The sequence below is a fragment of the Poecilia mexicana genome, unplaced genomic scaffold, assembly GCF_051168715.1.
Source record: "Poecilia mexicana isolate PSO_F unplaced genomic scaffold, ASM5116871v1 scaffold_1, whole genome shotgun sequence".
In the NCBI taxonomy this organism is placed as follows: domain Eukaryota; kingdom Metazoa; phylum Chordata; class Actinopteri; order Cyprinodontiformes; family Poeciliidae; genus Poecilia; species Poecilia mexicana.
The window spans coordinates 17319059-17342211 of NW_028263370.1; the positions used below are offsets into that span (position 1 = coordinate 17319059).

At 44.4% G+C, this 23153-nt stretch overlaps 1 protein-coding gene across 1 annotated transcript in view; it reads left to right on the forward strand.

The window, feature by feature from the left end:
* Nucleotides 1-23047, forward strand: part of LOC106927302 (E3 ubiquitin-protein ligase pellino homolog 1-like) — a 46494-nt gene extending 23447 nt beyond the window's left edge. The window contains exons 3-7 of the mRNA XM_015002781.2: nt 18633-18762; nt 18975-19076; nt 20662-20859; nt 20953-21141; nt 21428-23047. Coding sequence (XP_014858267.2) covers nt 18633-18762; nt 18975-19076; nt 20662-20859; nt 20953-21141; nt 21428-22006 — 1198 coding nt within the window. The 3' untranslated portion in view covers nt 22007-23047. The remainder of the gene's footprint in view (nt 1-18632; nt 18763-18974; nt 19077-20661; nt 20860-20952; nt 21142-21427) is intronic.
* The last annotated feature ends 106 nt before the right edge of the window (nt 23048-23153 follow it).

Sequence of the window (23153 nt, forward strand, 5' to 3'; positions counted from 1 at the left end):
CTGAGGGGAGGCGGTGCTGGAACATCCGCGGTGGCTATAGGCTTGAGCGGCGCTTGGCTGCGAGGGCCGCTTGAGGCTCCGCGGAGCTTTAATTATTATTATAGTTCTTGTGCCAAATGAATTGGCTTTTTGGGGGCTTTATCATATTCAAAAACTCACCAAACTTGGCGGGGGCATAGAGCCCGGTGAAAATTTACGTATTTTAAGGTCCTCGGAAAAATCGCACAAGAAACGGCTAAAGGGCGCCACCTAGCAACTTTCAAAAGACCCTTTCCTATTCACTTGCTTCATCGTAGAGACTTGAAACTTGGTACACTTGTACAGCTCCCCAAAACACTGAGAATTTACTATTAATGTCATAGTGCAAGTATCACAGATTGTCGGCCATTTTGGATTAAAGTTCCGATTTTGAACCGATTTTGGGCGTTTGCAGGGTTCGCATTTGATCGAACTTGTCCTAGGGATTTCGATCGATCGGCTTGAAACTCGGTCAGATCGTTCATAAGGCATGGCCGATCCAAAGTTATCGTAGGTTTGCGTTTTCGGGCTTGCTGAAGGGGTCTTTCCGGGGGTCAAAGGTCACCGATTCGCCATGAAACATCAAACTGTTATAACTCTTTGAAAAAAACTCATAGAAGCACCAAACTTTCAGTGATTGATCATCATGGGATGCTCTACAATACCCAACGGTCAAATGATGACGTCACTTAGGCCACGCCCCCTGAGAACAGGAAGTGTCATTTTTTACGCTGAACGGTCGCTATCTGACCCCTTTGACCTAATCGAGGTGAAACTGTGTCCACAGACAGAAAACATGTTGGTGTGTTGAGGATTCCAAGCCAAGCTCATTTGAATCCAGCAGGTGGGCGTGGCGGCGTGGCGAAGTGACCCTAAACGCCGTGTCCTTACGTTTGGCTGTGGATTCCACAATTTTGAGGCCAGCTGCACCAAACTTGACATGAGTGATCCTGGTAGGGTCCCCTACGATCCTATGTTGTCATAGTCTGACGTAATCTAAGCCCCGCCCCCTCAGAACAGGAAGTGCTTTTTTTTCCATGGAAAGCTGCCTTTCTGGCTCACTGCACCTAATCAACATAATTCTGTGTTGGATGACAGATAACATGTTAGTCTCACTTGCTTTAAAGCGCCAAGAGTCTTCTGTAGAGGGCGTGGCCGTGGGACCGCGGCGAAGCAGAGGTAACGCCGCCGCCATACGTTTGGCTCTAGATTCCACATCGTTCAGCCCAGCTGCACCAAACTCACTAGGATGCATCCTTATCCATCCCCGAACAGGAATCCATAACAGTCGTTGATGGGCGTGGCCTAATTTCTCTACAGCGCCCCCTAGAAATTTTTAAATGATCAGCCCCAAGCCATGCTTTAACCTAGAATTATGAAACTTGGTACACATGTGTATCATGTCAGGACCTACAAAAAAGTCTCTTGGAGCCATGGTGCAAACCCAACAGGAAGTCGGCCATTTTGGATCAAAATCAGCCATTTCCTCTTTTTCATAGACATCGCATCTGATCTATCTCCTCCTGCAGCTTTTGAGATAGAGACTTCAAACTCAGTCAGCAGAGACTTGAGACATTAAAGATGAAAAGTTATCGTAGGAATTTTTCTACGTCAAAGCATGTGGGCGTGGCTAAGTCCCAAACTTTGACTATTCGCCATGAAACATCAAGATGCAATAACTTCCACATAGAAGGTCACAGCTGCATCAGACTTCCTATATCTGACTACAGACCACCCCTCATCACATTGAGATGGTCAGTTGATGACATCACCTTAACCCCGCCCACTTCCGACAGGAAGTCACCTGTTTTTTCTATTGTATGTCTTACTTTTACTCTCTAAGTCATATGGGTTTCATCCGGTGTAGGCTGACATGACATGATATGATGATGAACTCTCCCATGATGAACTCGACTGACCCGTGGGGGCGTGGCTAAGTCCCAAACTTTGACTATACACCATGAAACATGAATGTGAAATAACTTCCAAATGCCAGGTCACAGCTGCATCAGACTTTCTATGTCTCATTATAGACCAGCCTTCATCATAGTTAGGTGGTCGATTGATGACATCACCCTAGCCCCGCCCACTTCCGACAGGAAGTAACCTCTTTCTTCAATTGTATGTCTTACTTTTACTCTCTAATTCTTATGGGTTTCATCCTGTGCAGGCTGACATGAAATGACATGATGATGAACTCTGCCGTGATGAACTCTACTGACCCGTGGGGGCGTGGCTAAGTCCCAAACTTTGAATATACATCATGAAACATGAATGTGAAATTACTTCCTAATGCCAGGTCACAGATGCATCAGACTTTCTATGTCTCATTATAGACCAGCCCTCATCACAGTTAGGTGGTCGATTGATGACATCACCTTAGCCCCGCCCACTTCCGACAAGAAGTAACCTCTTTCTTCAATTGTATGTCTTACTTTTACTCTCTAATTCTTATGGGTTTCATCCTGTGCAGGCTGACATGAAATGACATGATGATGAACTCTCCCATGATGAACTCTACTGACCCGTGGGGGCGTGGCTAAGTCCCAAACTTTGACTATACACCATGAAACATGAATGTGAAATAACTTCCAAATGCCAGGTCAGAGCTGCATCAGACTTTCTATGTCTCATTATAGATAAGCCCTCATCACAGTTAGGTGGTCGATTGATGACATCACCCTTGCCCCGCCCACTTCCGACAGGAAGTGACCTGTTTTTTCTACTGTATGTCTTACTTTTACACTCTAAAAAATGTTGGTGTGTCATGGATTCCAACCCTGTGCAGACTGACATAAAATGAGATGATGATGAACTCTGTAAAGGCCTGCTGACCCGTGGGGGCGTGACAAAATGGCTGTCCCTCGCCATATGCATACGATCGTCTTATTCACAGACGCATCATCCGATTTGCACCAGACTTTTTATGAGTGACACTTGTTAACCTCTAAGGAGCCCAATAGAGTTTAATTGCAATTTCACTCCACTGCGCCCCCTAGGTTAATCAAACAGCTGTATCTCCTTGCCACATGGCCCAATCTGCTCCAGATTGGGGGTGCATGGCCAGGGAACGCTGCCGAAGGCATCGAAGCGGATCGCGTGGAGGACGGCGCGCGAGCGTCGGCGGTGGCCGGCGGGAGGCGGTGCTGGAACATCCGCGGTGGCTATAGGCTTGAGCGGCGCTTGGCTGCGAGGGCCGCTTGAGGCTCCGCGGAGCTTTAATTATTATTATTTTTCTGCCACCTTCTTTGGGGGGCTTTTTGGGGGCTTTATCATATTCAAAAACTCACCAAACGTGGCGGGGGCATAGAGCCCGGTGAAAAATTTTGTATTTTATGGTGGTTGCAAAAATCGCAAAAGAAACGGCTCAAGGGCGCCACCTAGCAACTTTCAAAAGACCCTTTCCTATTCACTTACTTTATCGTAGAGACTTGAAACTTGGTACACTTGTAGAGCTCCCCAAAACACTCTGAATTTACAATTAATGTCATAGTGCAAGTATCACAGATTGTCGGCCATTTTGGATTAAAGTTCCGATTTTGACCCGATTTTGGGCGTTTACAGGGTTCGCATTTGATCGAACTTGTCCTAGGGATTTCGATCGATCGGCTTGAAACTCGGTCAGATCGTTCAAAAGGCATGGCCGATCCAAAGTTATCGTAGGTTTGCGTTTTCGGGCTTGCTGAAGGGGTCTTTCCGGGGGTCAAAGGTCACCGATTCGCCATGAAACATCAAACTGTTATAACTCTTTGAAAAAAACTCATAGAAGCACCAAACTTTCAGTGATTGATCATCATGGGATGCTCTACAATACCCAACGGTCAAATGATGACGTCACTTAGGCCACGCCCCCTGAGAACAGGAAGTGTCATTTTTTACGCTGAACGGTCGCTATCTGACCCCTTTGACCTAATCGAGGTGAAACTGTGTCCACAGACAGAAAACATGTTGGTGTGTTGAGGATTCCAAGCCAAGCTCATTTGAATCCAGCAGGTGGGCGTGGCGGCGTGGCGAAGTGACCCTAAACGCCGTGTCCTTACGTTTGGCTGTGGATTCCACAATTTTGAGGCCAGCTGCACCAAACTTGACATGAGTGATCCTGGTAGGGTCCCCTACGATCCTATGTTGTCATAGTCTGACGTCATCTAAGCCCCGCCCCCTCAGAACAGGAAGTGCTTTTTTTTCCATGGAAAGCTGCCTTTCTGGCTCACTGCACCTAATCAACATGATTCTGTGTTGGATGACAGATAACATGTTAGTCTCACTTGCTTTAAAGCGCCAACAGTCTTCTGTAGAGGGCGTGGCCGTGGGACCGCGGCGAAGCAGAGGTAACGCCGCCGCCATACGTTTGGCTCTAGATTCCACATCGTTCAGCCCAGCTGCACCAAACTCACTAGGATGCATCCTTATCCATCCCCGAACAGGAATCCATAACAGTCGTTGATGGGCGTGGCCTAATTTCTCTACAGCGCCCCCTAGAAATTTTTAAATGATCAGCCCCAAGCCATGCTTTAACCTACAATTATGAAACTTGGTACACATGTGTATCATGTCAGGACCTACAAAAAAGTCTCTTGGAGCCATGGTGCAAACCCAACAGGAAGTCGGCCATTTTGGATCAAAATCAGCCATTTCCTCTTTTTCATAGACATCGCATCTGATCTATCTCCTCCTGCAGCTTTTGAGATAGAGACTTCAAACTCAGTCAGCAGAGACTTGAGACATTAAAGATGAAAAGTTATCGTAGGAATTTTTCTATGTCAAAGCATGTGGGCGTGGCTAAGTCCCAAACTTTGACTATTCGCCATGAAACATCAAGATGCAATAACTTCCACATAGAAGGTCACAGCTGCATCAGACTTCCTATATCTGACTACAGACCACCCCTCATCACAGTTAGGTGGTCGATTGATGACATCACCTTAGCCCCGCCCACTTCCGACAGGAAGTCACCTGTTTTTTATACTGTATGTCTTACTTTTACACTCTAAAACATGTTGGTGTGTCATGGATTCCAACCCTGTGCACACTGACATAACATTAGATGATGATGAACTCTGTCAATGCCTACAGACCCGTGGGGGAGTGGCAAAATGGCTGTCCCTCGCCATATGCATACGATCGTCTCTTATTCACAAACGAATCATCCTATTTGCACCAGACTTTTTATGAGTGAAACTTGTGAACCTCTGAGGAGCCCAATACAGTTTAATTGCAATTTGACTCCACTGCGCCCCCTAGGTTAATCAAACAGCTGTATCTCCTTGCCACATGGCCCAATCTGCTCCAGATTTTGGGTGCATGGCCAGTGAACGCTGCCGAAGACATCGAAGCGGATCGCATGGAGGACGGCGTGCGAGCGTCGGCGGTGGCCGGCGGGAGGCGGTGCTGGAACATCCGCGGTGGCTATAGGCTTGAGCGGCGCTTGGCTGCGAGGGCCGCTTGAGGCTCCGCGGAGCTTTAATTAGGCCCGAGCAGCTAAGCGCTGCGAGAGCCTATTGAAACTGTACTGTTTTATTAGGCCCGAGCAGCTAAGCGCTGCGAGAGCCTATTGAAACTGTGCTGTTTATTATTATTATTTTTATTGTGCCAAAAGAATTGGCTTTTTGGGGGCTTTCTCATATTCAAAAACTCACCAAACTTGGCGGGGGCATAGAGCCCGTGTAAAATTTACGTATTTTAAGGTCCCTGGAAAAATCGCAACAGAAACGGCTCAAGGGCGCCACCTAGCAACTTTCAAAAGACCCTTTCCTATTCACTTACTTTATCGTAGAGACTTGAAACTTGGTACACTTGTACAGCTCCCCAAAACACTCAGAATTTACAATTAATGTCATAGTGCAAGTATCACAGATTGTCGGCCATTTTGGATTAAAGTTCCGATTTTGACCCGATTTTGGGCGTTCGCAGGGTTCGCATTTGATCGAACTTGTCCTAGGGATTTCGATCGATCGGCTTGAAACTCGGTCAGATCGTTCATAAGGCATGGCCGATCCAAAGTTATCGTAGGTTTGCGTTTTCGGGCTTGCTGAAGGGGTCTTTCCGGGGGTCAAAGGTCACCGATTCGCCATGAAACATCAAACTGTTATAACTCTTTGAAAAAAACTCATAGAAGCACCAAACTTTCAGTGATTGATCATCATGGGATGCTCTACAATACCCAACGGTCAAATGATGACGTCACTTAGGCCACGCCCCCTGAGAACAGGAAGTGTCATTTTTTACGCTGAACGGTCGCTATCTGACCCCTTTGACCTAATCGAGGTGAAACTGTGTCCACAGACAGAAAACATGTTGGTGTGTTGAGGATTCCAAGCCAAGCTCATTTGAATCCAGCAGGTGGGCGTGGCGGCGTGGCGAAGTGACCCTAAACGCCGTGTCCTTACGTTTGGCTGTGGATTCCACAATTTTGAGGCCAGCTGCACCAAACTTGACATGAGTGATCCTGGTAGGGTCCCCTACGATCCTATGTTGTCATAGTCTGACGTCATCTAAGCCCCGCCCCCTCAGAACAGGAAGTGCTTTTTTTTCCATGGAAAGCTGCCTTTCTGGCTCACTGCACCTAATCAACATGATTCTGTGTTGGATGACAGATAACATGTTAGTGTCACTTGCTTTAAAGCGCCAAGAGTCTTCTGTAGAGGGCGTGGCCGTGGGACCGCGTCGAAGCAGAGGTAACGCCGCCGCCATACGTTTGGCTCTAGATTCCACATGGTTCAGCCCAGCTGCACCAAACTCACTAGGATGCATCCTTATCCATCCCCGAACAGGAATCCATAACAGTCGTTGATGGGCGTGGCCTAATTTCTCTACAGCGCCCCCTAGAAATTTTTAAATGATCAGCCCCAAGCCATGCTTTAACCTAGAATTATGAAACTTGGTACACATGTGTATCATGTCAGGACCTACAAAAAAGTCTCTTGGAGCCATGGTGCAAACCCAACAGGAAGTCGGCCATTTTGGATCAAAATCAGCCATTTCCTCTTTTTCATAGACATCGCATCTGATCTATCTCCTCCTGCAGCTTTTGAGATAGAGACTTCAAACTCAGTCAGCAGAGACTTGAGACATTAAAGATGAAAAGTTATCGTAGGAATTTTTCTATGTCAAAGCATGTGGGCGTGGCTAAGTCCCAAACTTTGACTATTCGCCATGAAACATCAAGATGCAATAACTTCCACATAGAAGGTCACAGCTGCATCAGACTTCCTATATCTGACTACAGACCACCCCTCATCACATTGAGATGGTCAGTTGATGACATCACCTTAACCCCGCCCACTTCCGACAGGAAGTCACCTGTTTTTTCTATTGTATGTCTTACTTTTACTCTCTAAGTCATATGGGTTTCATCCGGTGTAGGCTGACATGACATGATATGATGATGAACTCTCCCATGATGAACTCGACTGACCCGTGGGGGCGTGGCTAAGTCCCAAACTTTGACTATACACCATGAAACATGAATGTGAAATAACTTCCAAATGCCAGGTCAGAGCTGCATCAGACTTTCTATGTCTCATTATAGATAAGCCCTCATCACAGTTAGGTGGTCGATTGATGACGTCACCTTTGCCCCGCCCACTTCCGAAAGGAAGTAACATGTTTTTTCAAATGTATGTCTTACAGTCTAATTCATATGGGTTTAATCCTGTGCAGACTGACATAAAATGAAATGATGATGAACTTATTGATGATGAACTCATTGATGATGAACTCTACTGACCCGTGGGGGCGTGGCAAAATGGCTGTCCCTCGTAATATGCATACGTTCGTCTCGTATTCACAAACGCATCATCCGATTTGCACCAGACATTGTATGAGTGACACTTGTGAACCTCTAAGGAGCCCAATAGAGTTTATTTGTGATTTGACTCCACTGCGCCCCCTAGGTTAATCAAACAGCTGTATCTCCTCTCTACATGGCCCGATGTGCTCCAGATTTTTGGTTCATCGCCAGGGAGCTCTGCCGAAGCCGTAAAAGCGGATAGCGTGGATGAGGGCGCGCGAGCGTCGGCGGTGGCGGGCGGGTGGCGGTGCTGGTACCCCCGCGGTGGCTATAGGCCGGAGCAGCGCTAGCTGCGAGGGCCGCTTGAGGCTCCGCGGAGCTTTAATTATTTTTATTGTGCCAAAAGAATTGGCTTTTTGGGGGCTTTCTCATATTCAAAAACTCACCAACCTTGGCGGGGGCATAGAGCCCGTGTAAAATTTACGTATTTTAAGGTCCCCAGAAAAATCGCACAAGAAACGGCTCAAGGGCGCCACCTAGCAACTTTCAAAGGACCCTTTCCTATTCACTTACTTTATCGTAGAGACTTGAAACTTGGTACACTTGTACAGCTCCCCAAAACACTCAGAATTTACAATTAATGTCATAGTGCAAGTATCACAGATTGTCGGCCATTTTGGATTAAAGTTCCGATTTTGACCCGATTTTGGGCGTTTGCAGGGTTCGCATTTGATCGAACTTGTCCTAGGGATTTCGATCGATCGGCTTCAAACTCGGTCAGATCGTTCATAAGGCATGGCCGATCCAAAGTTATCGTAGGTTTGCGTTTTCGGGCTTGCTGAAGGGGTCTTTCCGGGGGTCAAAGGTCACCGATTCGCCATGAAACATCAAACTGTTATAACTCTTTGAAAAAAACTCATAGAAGCACCAAACTTTCAGTGATTGATCATCATGGGATGCTCTACAATACCCAACGGTCAAATGATGACGTCACTTAGGCCACGCCCCCTGAGAACAGGAAGTGTCATTTTTTACGCTGAACGGTCGCTATCTGACCCCTTTGACCTAATCGAGGTGAAACTGTGTCCACAGACAGAAAACATGTTGGTGTGTTGAGGATTCCAAGCCAAGCTCATTTGAATCCAGCAGGTGGGCGTGGCGGCGTGGCGAAGTGACCCTAAACGCCGTGTCCTTACGTTTGGCTGTGGATTCCACAATTTTGAGGCCAGCTGCACCAAACTTGACATGAGTGATCCTGGTAGGGTCCCCTACGATCCTATGTTGTCATAGTCTGACGTCATCTAAGCCCCGCCCCCTCAGAACAGGAAGTGCTTTTTTTTCCATGGAAAGCTGCCTTTCTGGCTCACTGCACCTAATCAACATGATTCTGTGTTGGATGACAGATAACATGTTAGTGTCACTTGCTTTAAAGCGCCAAGAGTCTTCTGTAGAGGGCGTGGCCGTGGGACCGCGGCGAAGCAGAGGTAACGCCGCCGCCATACGTTTGGCTCTAGATTCCACATCGTTCAGCCCAGCTGCACCAAACTCACTAGGATGCATCCTTATCCATCCCCGAACAGGAATCCATAACAGTCGTTGATGGGCGTGGCCTAATTTCTCTACAGCGCCCCCTAGAAATTTTTAAATGATCAGCCCCAAGCCATGCTTTAACCTAGAATTATGAAACTTGGTACACATGTGTATCATGTCAGGACCTACAAAAAAGTCTCTTGGAGCCATGGTGCAAACCCAACAGGAAGTCGGCCATTTTGGATCAAAATCAGCCATTTCCTCTTTTTCATAGACATCGCATCTGATCTATCTCCTCCTGCAGCTTTTGAGATAGAGACTTCAAACTCAGTCAGCAGAGACTTGAGACATTAAAGATGAAAAGTTATCGTAGGAATTTTTCTATGTCAAAGCATGTGGGCGTGGCTAAGTCCCAAACTTTGACTATTCGCCATGAAACATCAAGATGCAATAACTTCCACATAGAAGGTCACAGCTGCATCAGACTTCCTATATCTGACTACAGACCACCCCTCATCACATTGAGATGGTCAGTTGATGACATCACCTTAACCCCGCCCACTTCCGACAGGAAGTCACCTGTTTTTTCTATTGTATGTCTTACTTTTACTCTCTAAGTCATATGGGTTTCATCCGGTGTAGGCTGACATGACATGATATGATGATGAACTCTCCCATGATGAACTCGACTGACCCGTGGGGGCGTGGCTAAGTCCCAAACTTTGACTATACACCATGAAACATGAATGTGAAATAACTTCCAAATGCCAGGTCAGAGCTGCATCAGACTTTCTATGTCTCATTATAGATAAGCCCTCATCACAGTTAGGTGGTCGATTGATGACGTCACCTTTGCCCCGCCCACTTCCGAAAGGAAGTAACATGTTTTTTCTACTGTATGTCTGACTTTTACTCTCTAAGTCATATGGGTTTCATCCTGTGCAGACTGACATAAAATGCCATGAAGATGAACTCTGTCAATGGCATCTGACCCTTGTGGGTGTGGCAAAAATGGCTGTCCCTCGCCATATGCATACGATCGTCTCTTATTGACAAACGCATCATCCCATTTGCTCCAGACTTTTTATGAGTGACACTTGTGAACCTCTAAGGAGCCCAATAGAGTTTAATTGCAATTTGACTCTACTGCGCACCCAGGTTAATCAAACACCTGTGTCTCCTTGCGATATCAGCTGATCTACACCAGATTTTTGTGCATTGACTGGGAGCAATGTCGAACATGAAAGGGTGACTATCTTCAGGGCGGGTTTGGCAGCTCCGTGAGAGCAAGGCGGTGGCTGGGGGTAGGCGGTGGCTGGGGTGACATGGTGCTGAGGGGAGGCAGTGGCTGGGGGGAGGTGGTGCTGAGGGGAGGCGGTGGCTGAGGGGAGGCGGTGCTGGAACATCCGCGGTGGCTATAGGCTTGAGCGGCGCTTGGCTGCGAGGGCCGCTTGAGGCTCCGCGGAGCTTTAATTATTCTTATTCTTCCGTAAAATAAATTGGCTTTTTGGGGGCTTTATCATATTCAAAAACTCACCAAACTTGGCGGGGGCATAGAGCCCGGTGAAAATTTACGTATTTTAAGGTCCCCAGAAAAATCGCACAAGAAACGGCTCAAGGGCGCCACCTAGCAAATTTCAAAAGACCCTTTCCTATTCACTTACTTTATCGTAGAGACTTGAAATTTGGTACACTTGTAGAGCTCCCCAAGACACTCAGAATTTACAATTAATGTCATAGTGCAAGTATCACAGAATGTCGGCCATTTTGGATTGAAGTTCCGATTTTGACCCGATTTTGGCCGTTTACAGGGTTCGCATTTTTTCGAACTAGTCCTAGGGACTTCGATCGATCGGCTTCAAACTCGGTCAGATCGTTCATAAGGCATGGCCGATCCAAAGTTATCACAGGTTTGCGTTTTTTTTTTTTCTAATTGGAGTTACCTGGGGTCAAAGTTCACCTAGTCGCCATGAAAAATAAAACGGTTATAACTTTTACAACAAAACTCACAGCAGCACCAAACTTTCAGTGATTGATCATCATCGGGTCCCCTACAACACCCAATGGTCTAATGATGACATCACTTAGGCCACGCCCCCTGAGAACAGGAAGTGTCATGTTTTACTGTGAACGGTCCTTATCTGACCCCTTTGACCTAATCAACATGAAACTGTGTCCACAGACAGAAAACATGTTGGTGTGTCCTGGATTCCAACCCTGTTTAGTTTTGATGGAGCAGGTGGGCGTGGCAGTGTGGCGAACTGACCTGTAACGCCGTGTCCATACGTTTGGCTGCAGATTCCACAATTTGGAGCCCAGCTGCACCAAACTTGACATGACTGATCCTGGTGGGATGCCTGACGATCCTATGTCGTCATAGTCTGACGTCATCTAAGCCCCGCCCCCTCAGAACAGGAAGTGCATTTTTTTGACTTGTAAAGCTCCATCTATGGCTCTCTCGACCTAATCAAGATGATTCTGTGTTGGATGACAGATAACATGTTGGTCTCACTTGCTTTAAAGTGCCAAGAGTTTTCAGTAGAGGGCGTGGCCGTGGCAGCGCGGCGAAGCAGAGGGAACGCCGCCGACATACGTTTGGCTCTAGATTCCACATGTTTCAGCCCAGCTGCACCAAACTCACTAGGATGCATCCTTATTCATCCCCGAACAGGAATCCATAACAGTCATTGATGGGCGTGGCCTAATTTCTCTACAGCGCCCCCTAGAAATTTTCAAATGATCAGCTCCAAGCCATGCTTTAACCTAGAATTATGAAACTTGGTACACACGTGTATGATGTCAGGACCTACAAAAAAGTCTCTTAGAGCCATGGTGCAAACCCAACAGGAAGTCGGCCATTTTGGATCAAAATCCGCCATTTCCTCTATTTCATAGACGCCGCATCTGATCTATCTCCTCCTACAGCTTTCGAGATACAGACTTCAAACTCAGTCAGCAGAGAGTTGAGACATTAAAGGTCCAAAGTTATCACAGGAATTTTTGTATGTCAAAGCATGTGGGCGTGGCTAAGTCCCAAACTTTGACTATTCGCCTTAATACATTAAAGTGACATAACATGAACATACAAGGTCATAGCTGCATCAGACTTTCTATGTCTCATTACAGACCAGCCTTCATCACAGTTAGGTGGTCGATTGATGACATCACCTTAGCCCCGCCCACTTCCGACAGGAAGTCACCTGTTTTTTCTACTGTATGTCTTACTTTTACACTCTAAAACATGTTGGTGTGTCATGGATTCCAACCCTGTGCAGACTGACATAAAATGAGATGATGATGAACTCTGCAAATGCCTACAGACCTGTGGGGGCGTCACAAAATGGCTGACCCTCGCCATATGCATACAATCGTCTCTTATTCACAGACGCATCATCCTATTTGCACAAGACTTTTTATGAGTGACACTTGTGAACCTCTAAGGAGCCCAATAGAGTTTAATTGCAATTTGACTCCACTGCGCCCCCTAGGTTAATCAAACAGCTGTATCTCCTTGCCACATGGCCCAATCTACTCCAGATTTTGGGTGCATGGCCAGGGAACGCTGCCGAAGGCATCAAAGCGGATCGCGTGGAGGACGGCGCGCGAGCGTCGGCGGTGGCTGGCGGGAGGCGGTGCTGGAACATCCGCGGTGGCTATAGGCTTGAGCGGCGCTTGGCTGCGAGGGCCGCTTGAGGCTCCGCGGAGCTTTAATTATTATTTTTATTGTGCCAAAAGAATTGGCTTTTTGGGGGCTTTCTCATATTCAAAAACTCACCCGTGTAAAATTTACGTATTTTAAGGTCCCCAGAAAAATCGCACAAGAAACGGCTCAAGGGCGCCACCTAGCAACTTTCAAAAGACCCTTTCCTATTCACTTACTTTATCGTAGAGACTTGAAACTTGGTACACTTGTAGAGCTCCCCAAGACACTCTGAATTTACAATTAATGTCATAGTGCAAGTATCACAGATTGTCGGCCATTTTGGATTGAAGTTCCGATTTTGACCCGATTTTGGCCGTTTACAGGGTTCGCATTTGATCGAACTTGTCCTAGGGATTTCGATCGATCGGCTTCAAACTCGGTCAGATCGTTCATAAGGCATGGCCGATCCAAAGTTATCGTAGGTTTGCGTTTTCGGGCTTGCTGAAGGGGTCTTTCCGGGGGTCAAAGGTCACCGATTCGCCATGAAACATCAAACTGTTATAACTCTTTGAAAAAAACTCATAGAAGCACCAAACTTTCAGTGATTGATCATCATGGGATGCTCTACAATACCCAACGGTCAAATGATGACGTCACTTAGGCCACGCCCCCTGAGAACAGGAAGTGTCATTTTTTACGCTGAACGGTCGCTATTTGACCCCTTTGACCTAATCGAGGTGAAACTGTGTCCACAGACAGAAAACATGTTGGTGTGTTGAGGATTCCAAGCCAAGCTCATTTGAATCCAGCAGGTGGGCGTGGCGGCGTGGCGAAGTGACCCTAAACGCCGTGTCCTTACGTTTGGCTGTGGATTCCACAATTTTGAGGCCAGCTGCACCAAACTTGACATGAGTGATCCTGGTAGGGTCCCCTACGATCCTATGTTGTCATAGTCTGACGTCATCTAAGCCCCGCCCCCTCAGAACAGGAAATGCTTTTTTTTCCATGGAAAGCTGCCTTTCTGGCTCACTGCACCTAATCAACATGATTCTGTGTTGGATGACAGATAACATGTTAGTCTCACTTGCTTTAAAGCGCCAAGAGTCTTCTGTAGAGGGCGTGGCCGTGGGACCGCGGCGAAGCAGAGGTAACGCCGCCGCCATACGTTTGGCTCTAGATTCCACATCGTTCAGCCCAGCTGCACCAAACTCACTAGGATGCATCCTTATCCATCCCCGAACAGGAATCCATAACAGTCGTTGATGGGCGTGGCCTAATTTCTCTACAGCGCCCCCTAGAAATTTTTAAATGATCAGCCCCAAGCCATGCTTTAACCTAGAATTATGAAACTTGGTACACATGTGTATCATGTCAGGACCTACAAAAAAGTCTCTTGGAGCCATGGTGCAAACCCAACAGGAAGTCGGCCATTTTGGATCAAAATCAGCCATTTCCTCTTTTTCATAGACATCGCATCTGATCTATCTCCTCCTGCAGCTTTTGAGATAGAGACTTCAAACTCAGTCAGCAGAGACTTGAGACATTAAAGATGAAAAGTTATCGTAGGAATTTTTCTATGTCAAAGCATGTGGGCGTGGCTAAGTCCCAAACTTTGACTATTCGCCATGAAACATCAAGATGCAATAACTTCCACATAGAAGGTCACAGCTGCATCAGACTTCCTATATCTGACTACAGACCACCCCTCATCACATTGAGATGGTCAGTTGATGACATCACCTTAACCCCGCCCACTTCCGACAGGAAGTAACCTCTTTCTTCAATTGTATGTCTTACTTTTACTCTCTAATTCTTATGGGTTTCATCCTGTGCAGGCTGACATGAAATGACATGATGATGAACTCTCCCATGATGAACTCTACTGACCCGTGGGGGCGTGGCTAAGTCCCAAACTTTGACTATACACCATGAAACATGAATGTGAAATAACTTCCAAATGCCAGGTCAGAGCTGCATCAGACTTTCTATGTCTCATTATAGATAAGCCCTCATCACAGTTATGTGGTCGATTGATGACATCACCCTTGCCCCGCCCACTTCCGACAGGAAGTGACCTGTTTTTTCTACTGTATGTCTTACTTTTTCTCTCTAATTCTTATGGGTTTCATCCTGTGCAGACTGACATGAAATGAAATGATGATGAACTCTGCCGTGATGAACTCTACTGACCCGTGGGGGCGTGGCTAAGTCCCAAACTTTGAATATACATCATGAAACATGAATGTGAAATTACTTCCTAATGCCAGGTCACAGATGCATCAGACTTTCTATGTCTCATTATAGACCAGCCCTCATCACAGTTAGGTGGTCGATTGATGACATCACCTTAGCCCCGCCCACTTCCGACAGGAAGTCACCTGTTTTTTATACTGTATGTCTTACTTTTACACTCTAAAACATGTTGGTGTGTCATGGATTCCAACCCTGTGCAGACTGACATAACATGACATGATGATGAACTCTGTCAATGCCTACTGACCCGTGGGGGAGTGGCAAAATGGCTGTCCCTCGCCATATGCATATGATCGTCTCTTATTCACAAACGCATCATCCTATTTGCACCAGACTTTTTATGAGTGAAACTTGTGAACCTCTGAGGAGCCCAATACAGTTTAATTGCAATTTGACTCCACTGCGCCCCCTAGGTTAATCAAACAGCTGTATCTCCTTGCCACATGGCCCAATCTGCTCCACATTTTGGGTGCATGGCCAGTGAACGCTGCCGAAGACATCGAAGCGGATCGCATGAAGGACGGCGCGCGAGCGTCGGCGGTGGCCGGCGGGAGGCGGTGCTGGAACATCCGCGGTGGCTATAGGCTTGAGCGGCGCTTGGCTGCGAGGGCCGCTTGAGGCTCCGCGGAGCTTTAATTCAATTTATTTTACTTTCAGCTCATCCATAACTTTGTTTTCCTGGGAAATAAATATGACGTGAAACTGCAGCGCTTTTCTTTTATCTACTGGTCACCAGACTGGGCAAGGAGCCAGCCATGTTTATCTTATCACCACACACAATGAACAGGATGGAAAGGGAAGCAAAATGTCCAAACTGAGGCATCTTGGGTTCACCGTCTCCATAGCAACTGTTAGCTGCCATCTAGAGACCAACCGGTTGTGTTGGGAGATATGCCAGAAAGGAGCATATCTGTCCAACCATCACAAATGTAAAATGGTGTAGTTCTTCAATTATTACCAGCATAAAATAATATGCAGTTTATGTGATACATATTGGCATATTAAGTTTCATAAAGATATTAGAGAGTGTCTTAATTATCTGAGGAATATTTGAAATGACAAAACCTTACGGTGTTTTCACACCTGATTGGGAACCAAAGTTGCACCATTTGCTACATTTCCAGCTGGTGCAGTTCGCTTTCACACTACACTGTGTCAAATAAACCAAACCCTCTGAAAAACCTGTTCACCTCCTCACCTGCGGTGGCGCTGCACCAAGAACCACTAGAGGAAACACACAAATACATCTGGAGAAGATGCTGAGCGCAACTTCCTTCTTCACGAAATGCAAACAAAAATGGAATGGCGCCAGACTTTGGCGGTTCTAGGATTTCTCTTTTGCCTTTGATAAAAGACGAAGTCTGTGAGATTGTTTTGTTTGTATTTACCCAGAATGCTTTGTGCTACAGTCCACTTCCTGTTTTGGGAGTGGTCTCTGGTCCACTTGGTGTTCACATTTGCATTCGAAACATGGCAGAGTTCACTTCAACCAAACCAAAGCCAAAGTTTGTAGGCGGTCCAGAGTTTGTTTGTTCCACATCAGAGTTTGTGCCTTCGCTCCTCCCTATATGAACCGGGCTTTCTAGACAAATGAACTAGAGTTTGATGGAAGAGGACCAAACAGGGCTGGTGTGAATGCACCCGCAGACATGCATGCTTTAAGAATTTAATTCCTACTCTAAAGTGTTCACGTAGCAGCTGTTTTGGTTATCCAAAACAGCTGCTTGTTCTTCCATGTTCAACTCCACCCCCTTCACCACTGCGCACATATTCAGTCCATAACCCCATAGGGTTGAATTACTGGATTCAGAGCCAGCTTTGTTGTACCACTTGAGTTTTGGCATTAGTTGTGCTGGATGTCTCTAAATTTGATTCAAAAATATTTATCTCAAAGGGAAATTAAATGTTGTCCTAACTCATACCATCCAAGTCTCTTCAGAGAGTGGTTGTGGATGTTGATGCTGAGGTCAGGATGGATCAAGGAAGCAGTCAGTCCTGCAACAAATCTGAAGAAGCCTCTGACTGAAGACTGTCGCTGTATGACGGACACAGAACTAACGCCTTTAACAGATATCTGCGCTATATTCCACAGTAACATGTCCTGACACCATCAGTTGTTGGCTAATCCATCTTCTGTACTTATGTCACTCCTTAAACCTGCCGTAAAGTAAAGGCCCAGACTTGTTGAAACGCTTCTATGCAGCATTATAGAGCCCAACTGTGTAACTTCAGGCCTGTGTTGTGTTTATACTGTAAAGCGTTTTATTTATGCCTTATGATTGGATGGTTGCTACGGAAATCTTTAAATCCGTACGTGATGATTAGATTCTTTGGGATTTCCATAAAAACCCTGAAACACTAATAGATCTTAAAGAGCTTGTAGATACGACTGCATATCTTGACTGCAAGATGAAATTAAATGTCATTTTTTTCATACCAAGTCAAATTTCTGATTTTAATCTTTTTTTTTTTCCTCCTCGGTTTTTCTAAAAACAAAATCACAAATGACAGAGAATATTTTCAAAAAGTGGCTTTTATTTAATTTATCAAGATCTGACGTAATATCTCAGTCTGTGTGGTTTTTCTTCCAAATAGACAGTCTGCTTGATGTTGACGTGTTTAAAGGTGAAGCATTTCCTTATTTATAAAACAGATACCAAAGATTAACTTCACATTTAAATCTTTATTTTTCATGTTGGGAGTTTCATAAAATTACTAATTTATTCTCCTAGTGTTACAACTATTCTGATAATTTTGTGACTTTTTTGCATATTATTCTCTCTTTATTGTCATACACTAAAGCCAGAATTTTAATTTAACTAAATTTTAATTTAGTATCATTACGATTTCATTCTTGTATAATATGGCTTTATTCTGATATTATTCCAACTCTGTAAGACTTTGATTTCATATTATTAAGACTTCACTCCCACATTTTATGACTATTCTTGTAAAATTGACTTTATTTTGATATTATTTTCTTACGACTTTATTCTCATATTTTTATAACTTTATTGTTGTACAACTGATCTTGTATGATCTCAACTTTATTCTCATATTATTGACTTTATTCTTGTAATAATATACCTTTATTATTGTTTTGAATTTATTGTTATACGACTTTTATCTTGTGTTATACAACTTAATGATGTTCCAGTGTCTGGTGGAATATCTGTCTTAATTCACCTGAATTCAAAGTTCAAATAAATAGAAACTGTAAAACACGCTTATCAAACAAGATGGCCGCCGCCGTTTGAACATTATTTTGATCTATGGAAACCAGAGGTGAACATATGTAAAACAAAACAAAGAAACAACAACATTTCCAGAAATTAAATAATCAAAAACCAAAGATTTGGTTAAATTGGTTTATCTCCCAGCCCTCTTGTCTGATTATGTCGTCCGGAAACATTTGCTGGCGCAATGAGTTGATAAGCTGCTGCTGTCGTCTGTCTTCAGGTGTAATGGCTCTCTGCCGTCTGGCGAAAGAGGGAGGAGGAAAAGCCGCTTCGCTCTGTGTCGCAGAAACAAGGCGAATGGCGTGAAACCCAGCACCGTGCACACATCCTGCACTCCTCAGGCTGCCAAGGTGAGAACTCAAACACACGAGTCCATTTGCATCACACTGATTCGAGCCTCTGATACAACCTTTACTGCTGCGTCTATGGAAATAAAAGGCAGCTGGAAGATCCTTATCGTGTACATTTTCTCATCTGTGCCTCTAAGGCTCAAGGAAAGTTTTATATACGTTTGATTCTTTATGTTTTAAATATTTTGTAACCCTTTGTGTGTTTTTTAAAGGCTATCAGCAACAAGGAACAGCACAGCATATCATACACACTGTCTCGGGCGCATACTGTAGTGGTGGAGTACACGCATGACAGCAACACAGACATGTTCCAGGTGCGTAGCCTCCATTCTCACCTTGCTAGCACATCAAGATTAAAGTTTTATTTTATTTTTATTGCTTGCTTTCTTAACTTGTATCTTGGCTGTAAAATAGTGTTATTAAATTGTGCATCAATTAATGATTGTCAAAGTTGGATGTCCATGATTGTTGGGTATAATTATATTTTAAATAAAATACAACATTTTATAATTTTTTATGTATTTTTATTACGTCTTTGTCATCTTCAATAACTCTTTGAAGAAGCTAAATCAATGAGTTACAACAACATTTAATTTCCCTTTGGGATTAATAAAGTATTTTTGAATTTGAACTAAATAGTTTTTCTGTAGACGTAGGACATTTTCTTCGTTTTATTTGTTTTTATTTGCAGCATGTTTCAGACATCAATAGAAAGATCGAAATTATTCACAATTTAAACTTTTTCGCTGTATGTCACATTACAACTTGTGGTGGAACTCCATTAAAAGTTTTCACTGTGTTACTTGTAGAATCTGTAAAAATTTGATTCAAAAACTTTTTTCTGCCAATTTATTGAATATGCAAGTTCATAAAACAAAATAATTTGTTGTTTTTAATCTGTAATTCAACCATCTGATTGGTGCAAAGTCCCATTAAACCCATTTATCTCTCAAATGTTTCCCTGATCATCCATGTAACTTCTTTTAAATAATAAATCTGTAGAAATGTGGGCTGTAGATGCTGACATTAGCGTTGGGGACGTCTGTGCTGCTGCTACATGTTTTGCATTGAGATGCTATTTTAGGTTTGAATAACTTCATATCTGTCTAGATAGCTAAATATCTACCTATGTGTGCTCTTGACTTATGGCACTAAAATTCCCCCATACAAAGCTGGTATCATCATACCACAAAAGAGCAGCAATTGATTTGGCAGCAGCAGGTGTTTCTACAAATTATTGAAGAAAATATAAATACACAACCACACTTCTAAGCTTTTTTAAAATCATTTGTTTTCCTTACAATTTATAATCATGGACTACAGCTTGTAACACTACAGGCTGTACTTAAAATGGCATGAATTCCTTTTACAACACACTTATCAATAATTAATTGGCCTGTTGCAATAAGCAATAAATCATTTAATCGCATGACAAATTAAAATGAGCTCAGTTTCCATTTGCATGATTTATCATTTTTGTCTTTTCTCTTTCTACCAAAAATTGGATGATAAGAGTTTTCATTCTGGTCCATTTACCTCAACTAAACCTCCTTATTTTGAAGGACATTTTAGTTTAGAGACTTCATAATTTATTTTAGTTATTATGTTCTGTTTGTTTATTTTGGATATTTAAAATGTCTCCCAGTTCTTGTGTTGAATGTTTATTAGAATTTAAAGTTTATTAATGTTTTAGAATGTGTATTTGCATTATTATGCCATTAATGTTATATTACTTGAAAATGGTCTCAAAATAATATTATTGTTTATTGCAATAACTTCTGGGACAATTTACCGTCCAACAAAACATCACTGACAGGCCTAACAATAAAAGGAAATGGGACAGAGTTAATCTCAGATTCTTACTAAGTCTTTGCTCTGTAAATGTACATTTGGTTACAGATCGGCCGTTCCACAGAGAATCCCATCGACTTTGTGGTCACAGACACTGTACCGAGCGGGCAGAGCCTCACTGACGCTCAGACAATTCAGAGCACAATCTCCCGCTTCGCCTGCCGCATCATCTGCCAGAGGAACCCGCCTTACTCTGCTCGGATCTACGCTGCAGGCTTCGACTCCTCCAAAAACATCTTCCTCGGGGTACGAATCGAGAACCTCGAAAGCTACGTCTATTTTAGCTCTGCAATTCTTCACTACTTACTTTCTAAGATTTGCATAATGCTCTTGTCACAGGAGAAAGCAGCCAAGTGGAGAATGCATGACGGTCACATGGACGGGCTGACCACAAACGGAGTTCTGGTCATGCATCCTCGGCAGGGTTTCGCCCAGGACTCCAGACCAGGTGTGTGGAGGGAAATCTCTGTCTGCGGAAACGTCTTCACACTGCGAGAGACCAGATCTGCTCAGCAGAGAGGCAAGATGGTGGGTAGCGCTTCCTTAAACATACATTAATCTGGTTTATTTCTCAACATACAGACCCATCCAATAAGTTAGAATGTTATTGGAAGATTTGTTTGTTTCAGTAACTCTTTTCATGACGGGAGTTTGAGAAACGGGACAGAAGACATTGCCATTTTTTGTAAAACCTTTGTGTCGATCCCGGTGAAGTGGAGCTTTAAAAAGAACTGACCTTCACCCACATGGATATTGAGGGACATTTATCAGACTTCCAGTGTAACATTAAAGTCCTCATTTTGGCGTTTTGCAGGTGGATTCTGAGTGCAACCAGCTGGTGGACGGCTCCCTGATTGACCTCTGCGGCGCCACGCTCCTGTGGCGTACAGCAGAGGGCCTCGCTCGCACCCCCACGGTCAAACACCTGGAGGCGCTGCGGCAGGAGTTCAACGCCGGCCGGCCCCAGTGCCCCGTCGGCTTCAACACCCTGGCCTTCCCCAGCATGCGACGCAAGGACGTGTTGGACGAGAAGCAGCCGTGGGCATACTTGCGCTGCGGACATGTCCACGGCTACCACTGCTGGGGAGGCCGGCGGGCGCCCGAGGTGGAGGCGGAGTGCCAGGACAGGGAGTGTCCCATGTGCCGAGCGCAGGGGCCCTACGTGCCGCTGTGGCTGGGCTGCGAGCCGGCCTTCTACGTAGACGCCGAGGGCCCCACTCACGCCTTCGTCCCCTGCGGCCACGTCTGTTCGGAGAAGACGACGGCGTACTGGAGTCAGATCTCGCTGCCGCACGGCACCCACGCGTTCCACGCCGCCTGCCCGTTCTGCATCCACCCTCTCAGGGGAGACACTGGTTTTGTCAGACTCATCTTCCAAAGTCCTCTGGACTAAAAATGACTTCTAACGGAAGAGGAACAAAACACCTGGTGGAAGTGTGAGGTTTCTAAAAACTGAAATTAAATTCGTTAAACACAAAGTGCATTTATGGGTTCCTGTCACTTTTTTTTTGAATATCTAATGTGTCTCTGGCTGCGTTCTCCTTCAGAGGAGGATTTCCTCTCAAGGAGCGCCTTCAGAAAAACTCTGGGAAAGTGGTAATAATTTTTAATTTGCCTTATTTTTCTATTTATTCTTTTACCTCTTGTTAGTACTGTGTTTTTAAAGCAGTGCAGAGATTAGCAGCAGCAGGATACCAGTATGTCCTTCACTCTAAATACTAGTAACGCCAAGGGATGATCATTATTTTGGTCCAGTGTAACGCTGGAGTCCCTCTGTAGCTCTGACAAAAACACTGGATTAAAAAACAAGAGACAAACTGTGGGATTACATTTGTACATCTTCTCTTTTAAAATCAGGTCACTTCCTTCTTAAATATCCCATTATTATAAATAATCTGTAATTTTATCTACAGATGTAGATGTGGGAAGCTTTTGAAACCCTTGTCTTGTGTCTTAAGTAGTAATCTTTCTATTTTTTTAAACAAAGAACTGTAAACCTCAGACACTGTAAACCAGCAATTTTCCATTATGTGGGCAATAAAGTTTTTACCAAACCGTTGAGGATATGCAACATCTTTCTACAGCGCCACCAAGTGGCTGAATTTACTGCTTTCTTGAATGTAAGAGATGATTTAAAATATCCTCAGCATGTACTCCTCCTCTAAGTCTGTATTTTAACATTTAACACTTTGGAAACGTTTTAACATATTTTAAATTGTGTCTCTGTACGTTTGTTGGTTTATGGTCTTTTGGGAAACTAAGCTTGAAAACATAAAATCTTTCAGGTTTAATTTAAAGTCAATACAAATAATATTATAACCACTTTACTGATGCTTGATGTTTCATTTTAGATTTTCACTGTTTGTTTCATTCAGCTCTTCTGCCCTCTTGACTGTTTTTGTACTGTCCAAACAATAAAGACTGTTGATCATTACTAGCTGCCTCTTTATTTTGTCAATCTAGTTAAAATACTGTTTTAATTGGAGAATATTTCAAAGTTACAGAAGAAGTTTAAAGACCATATTGTTCATCGAAAGAAA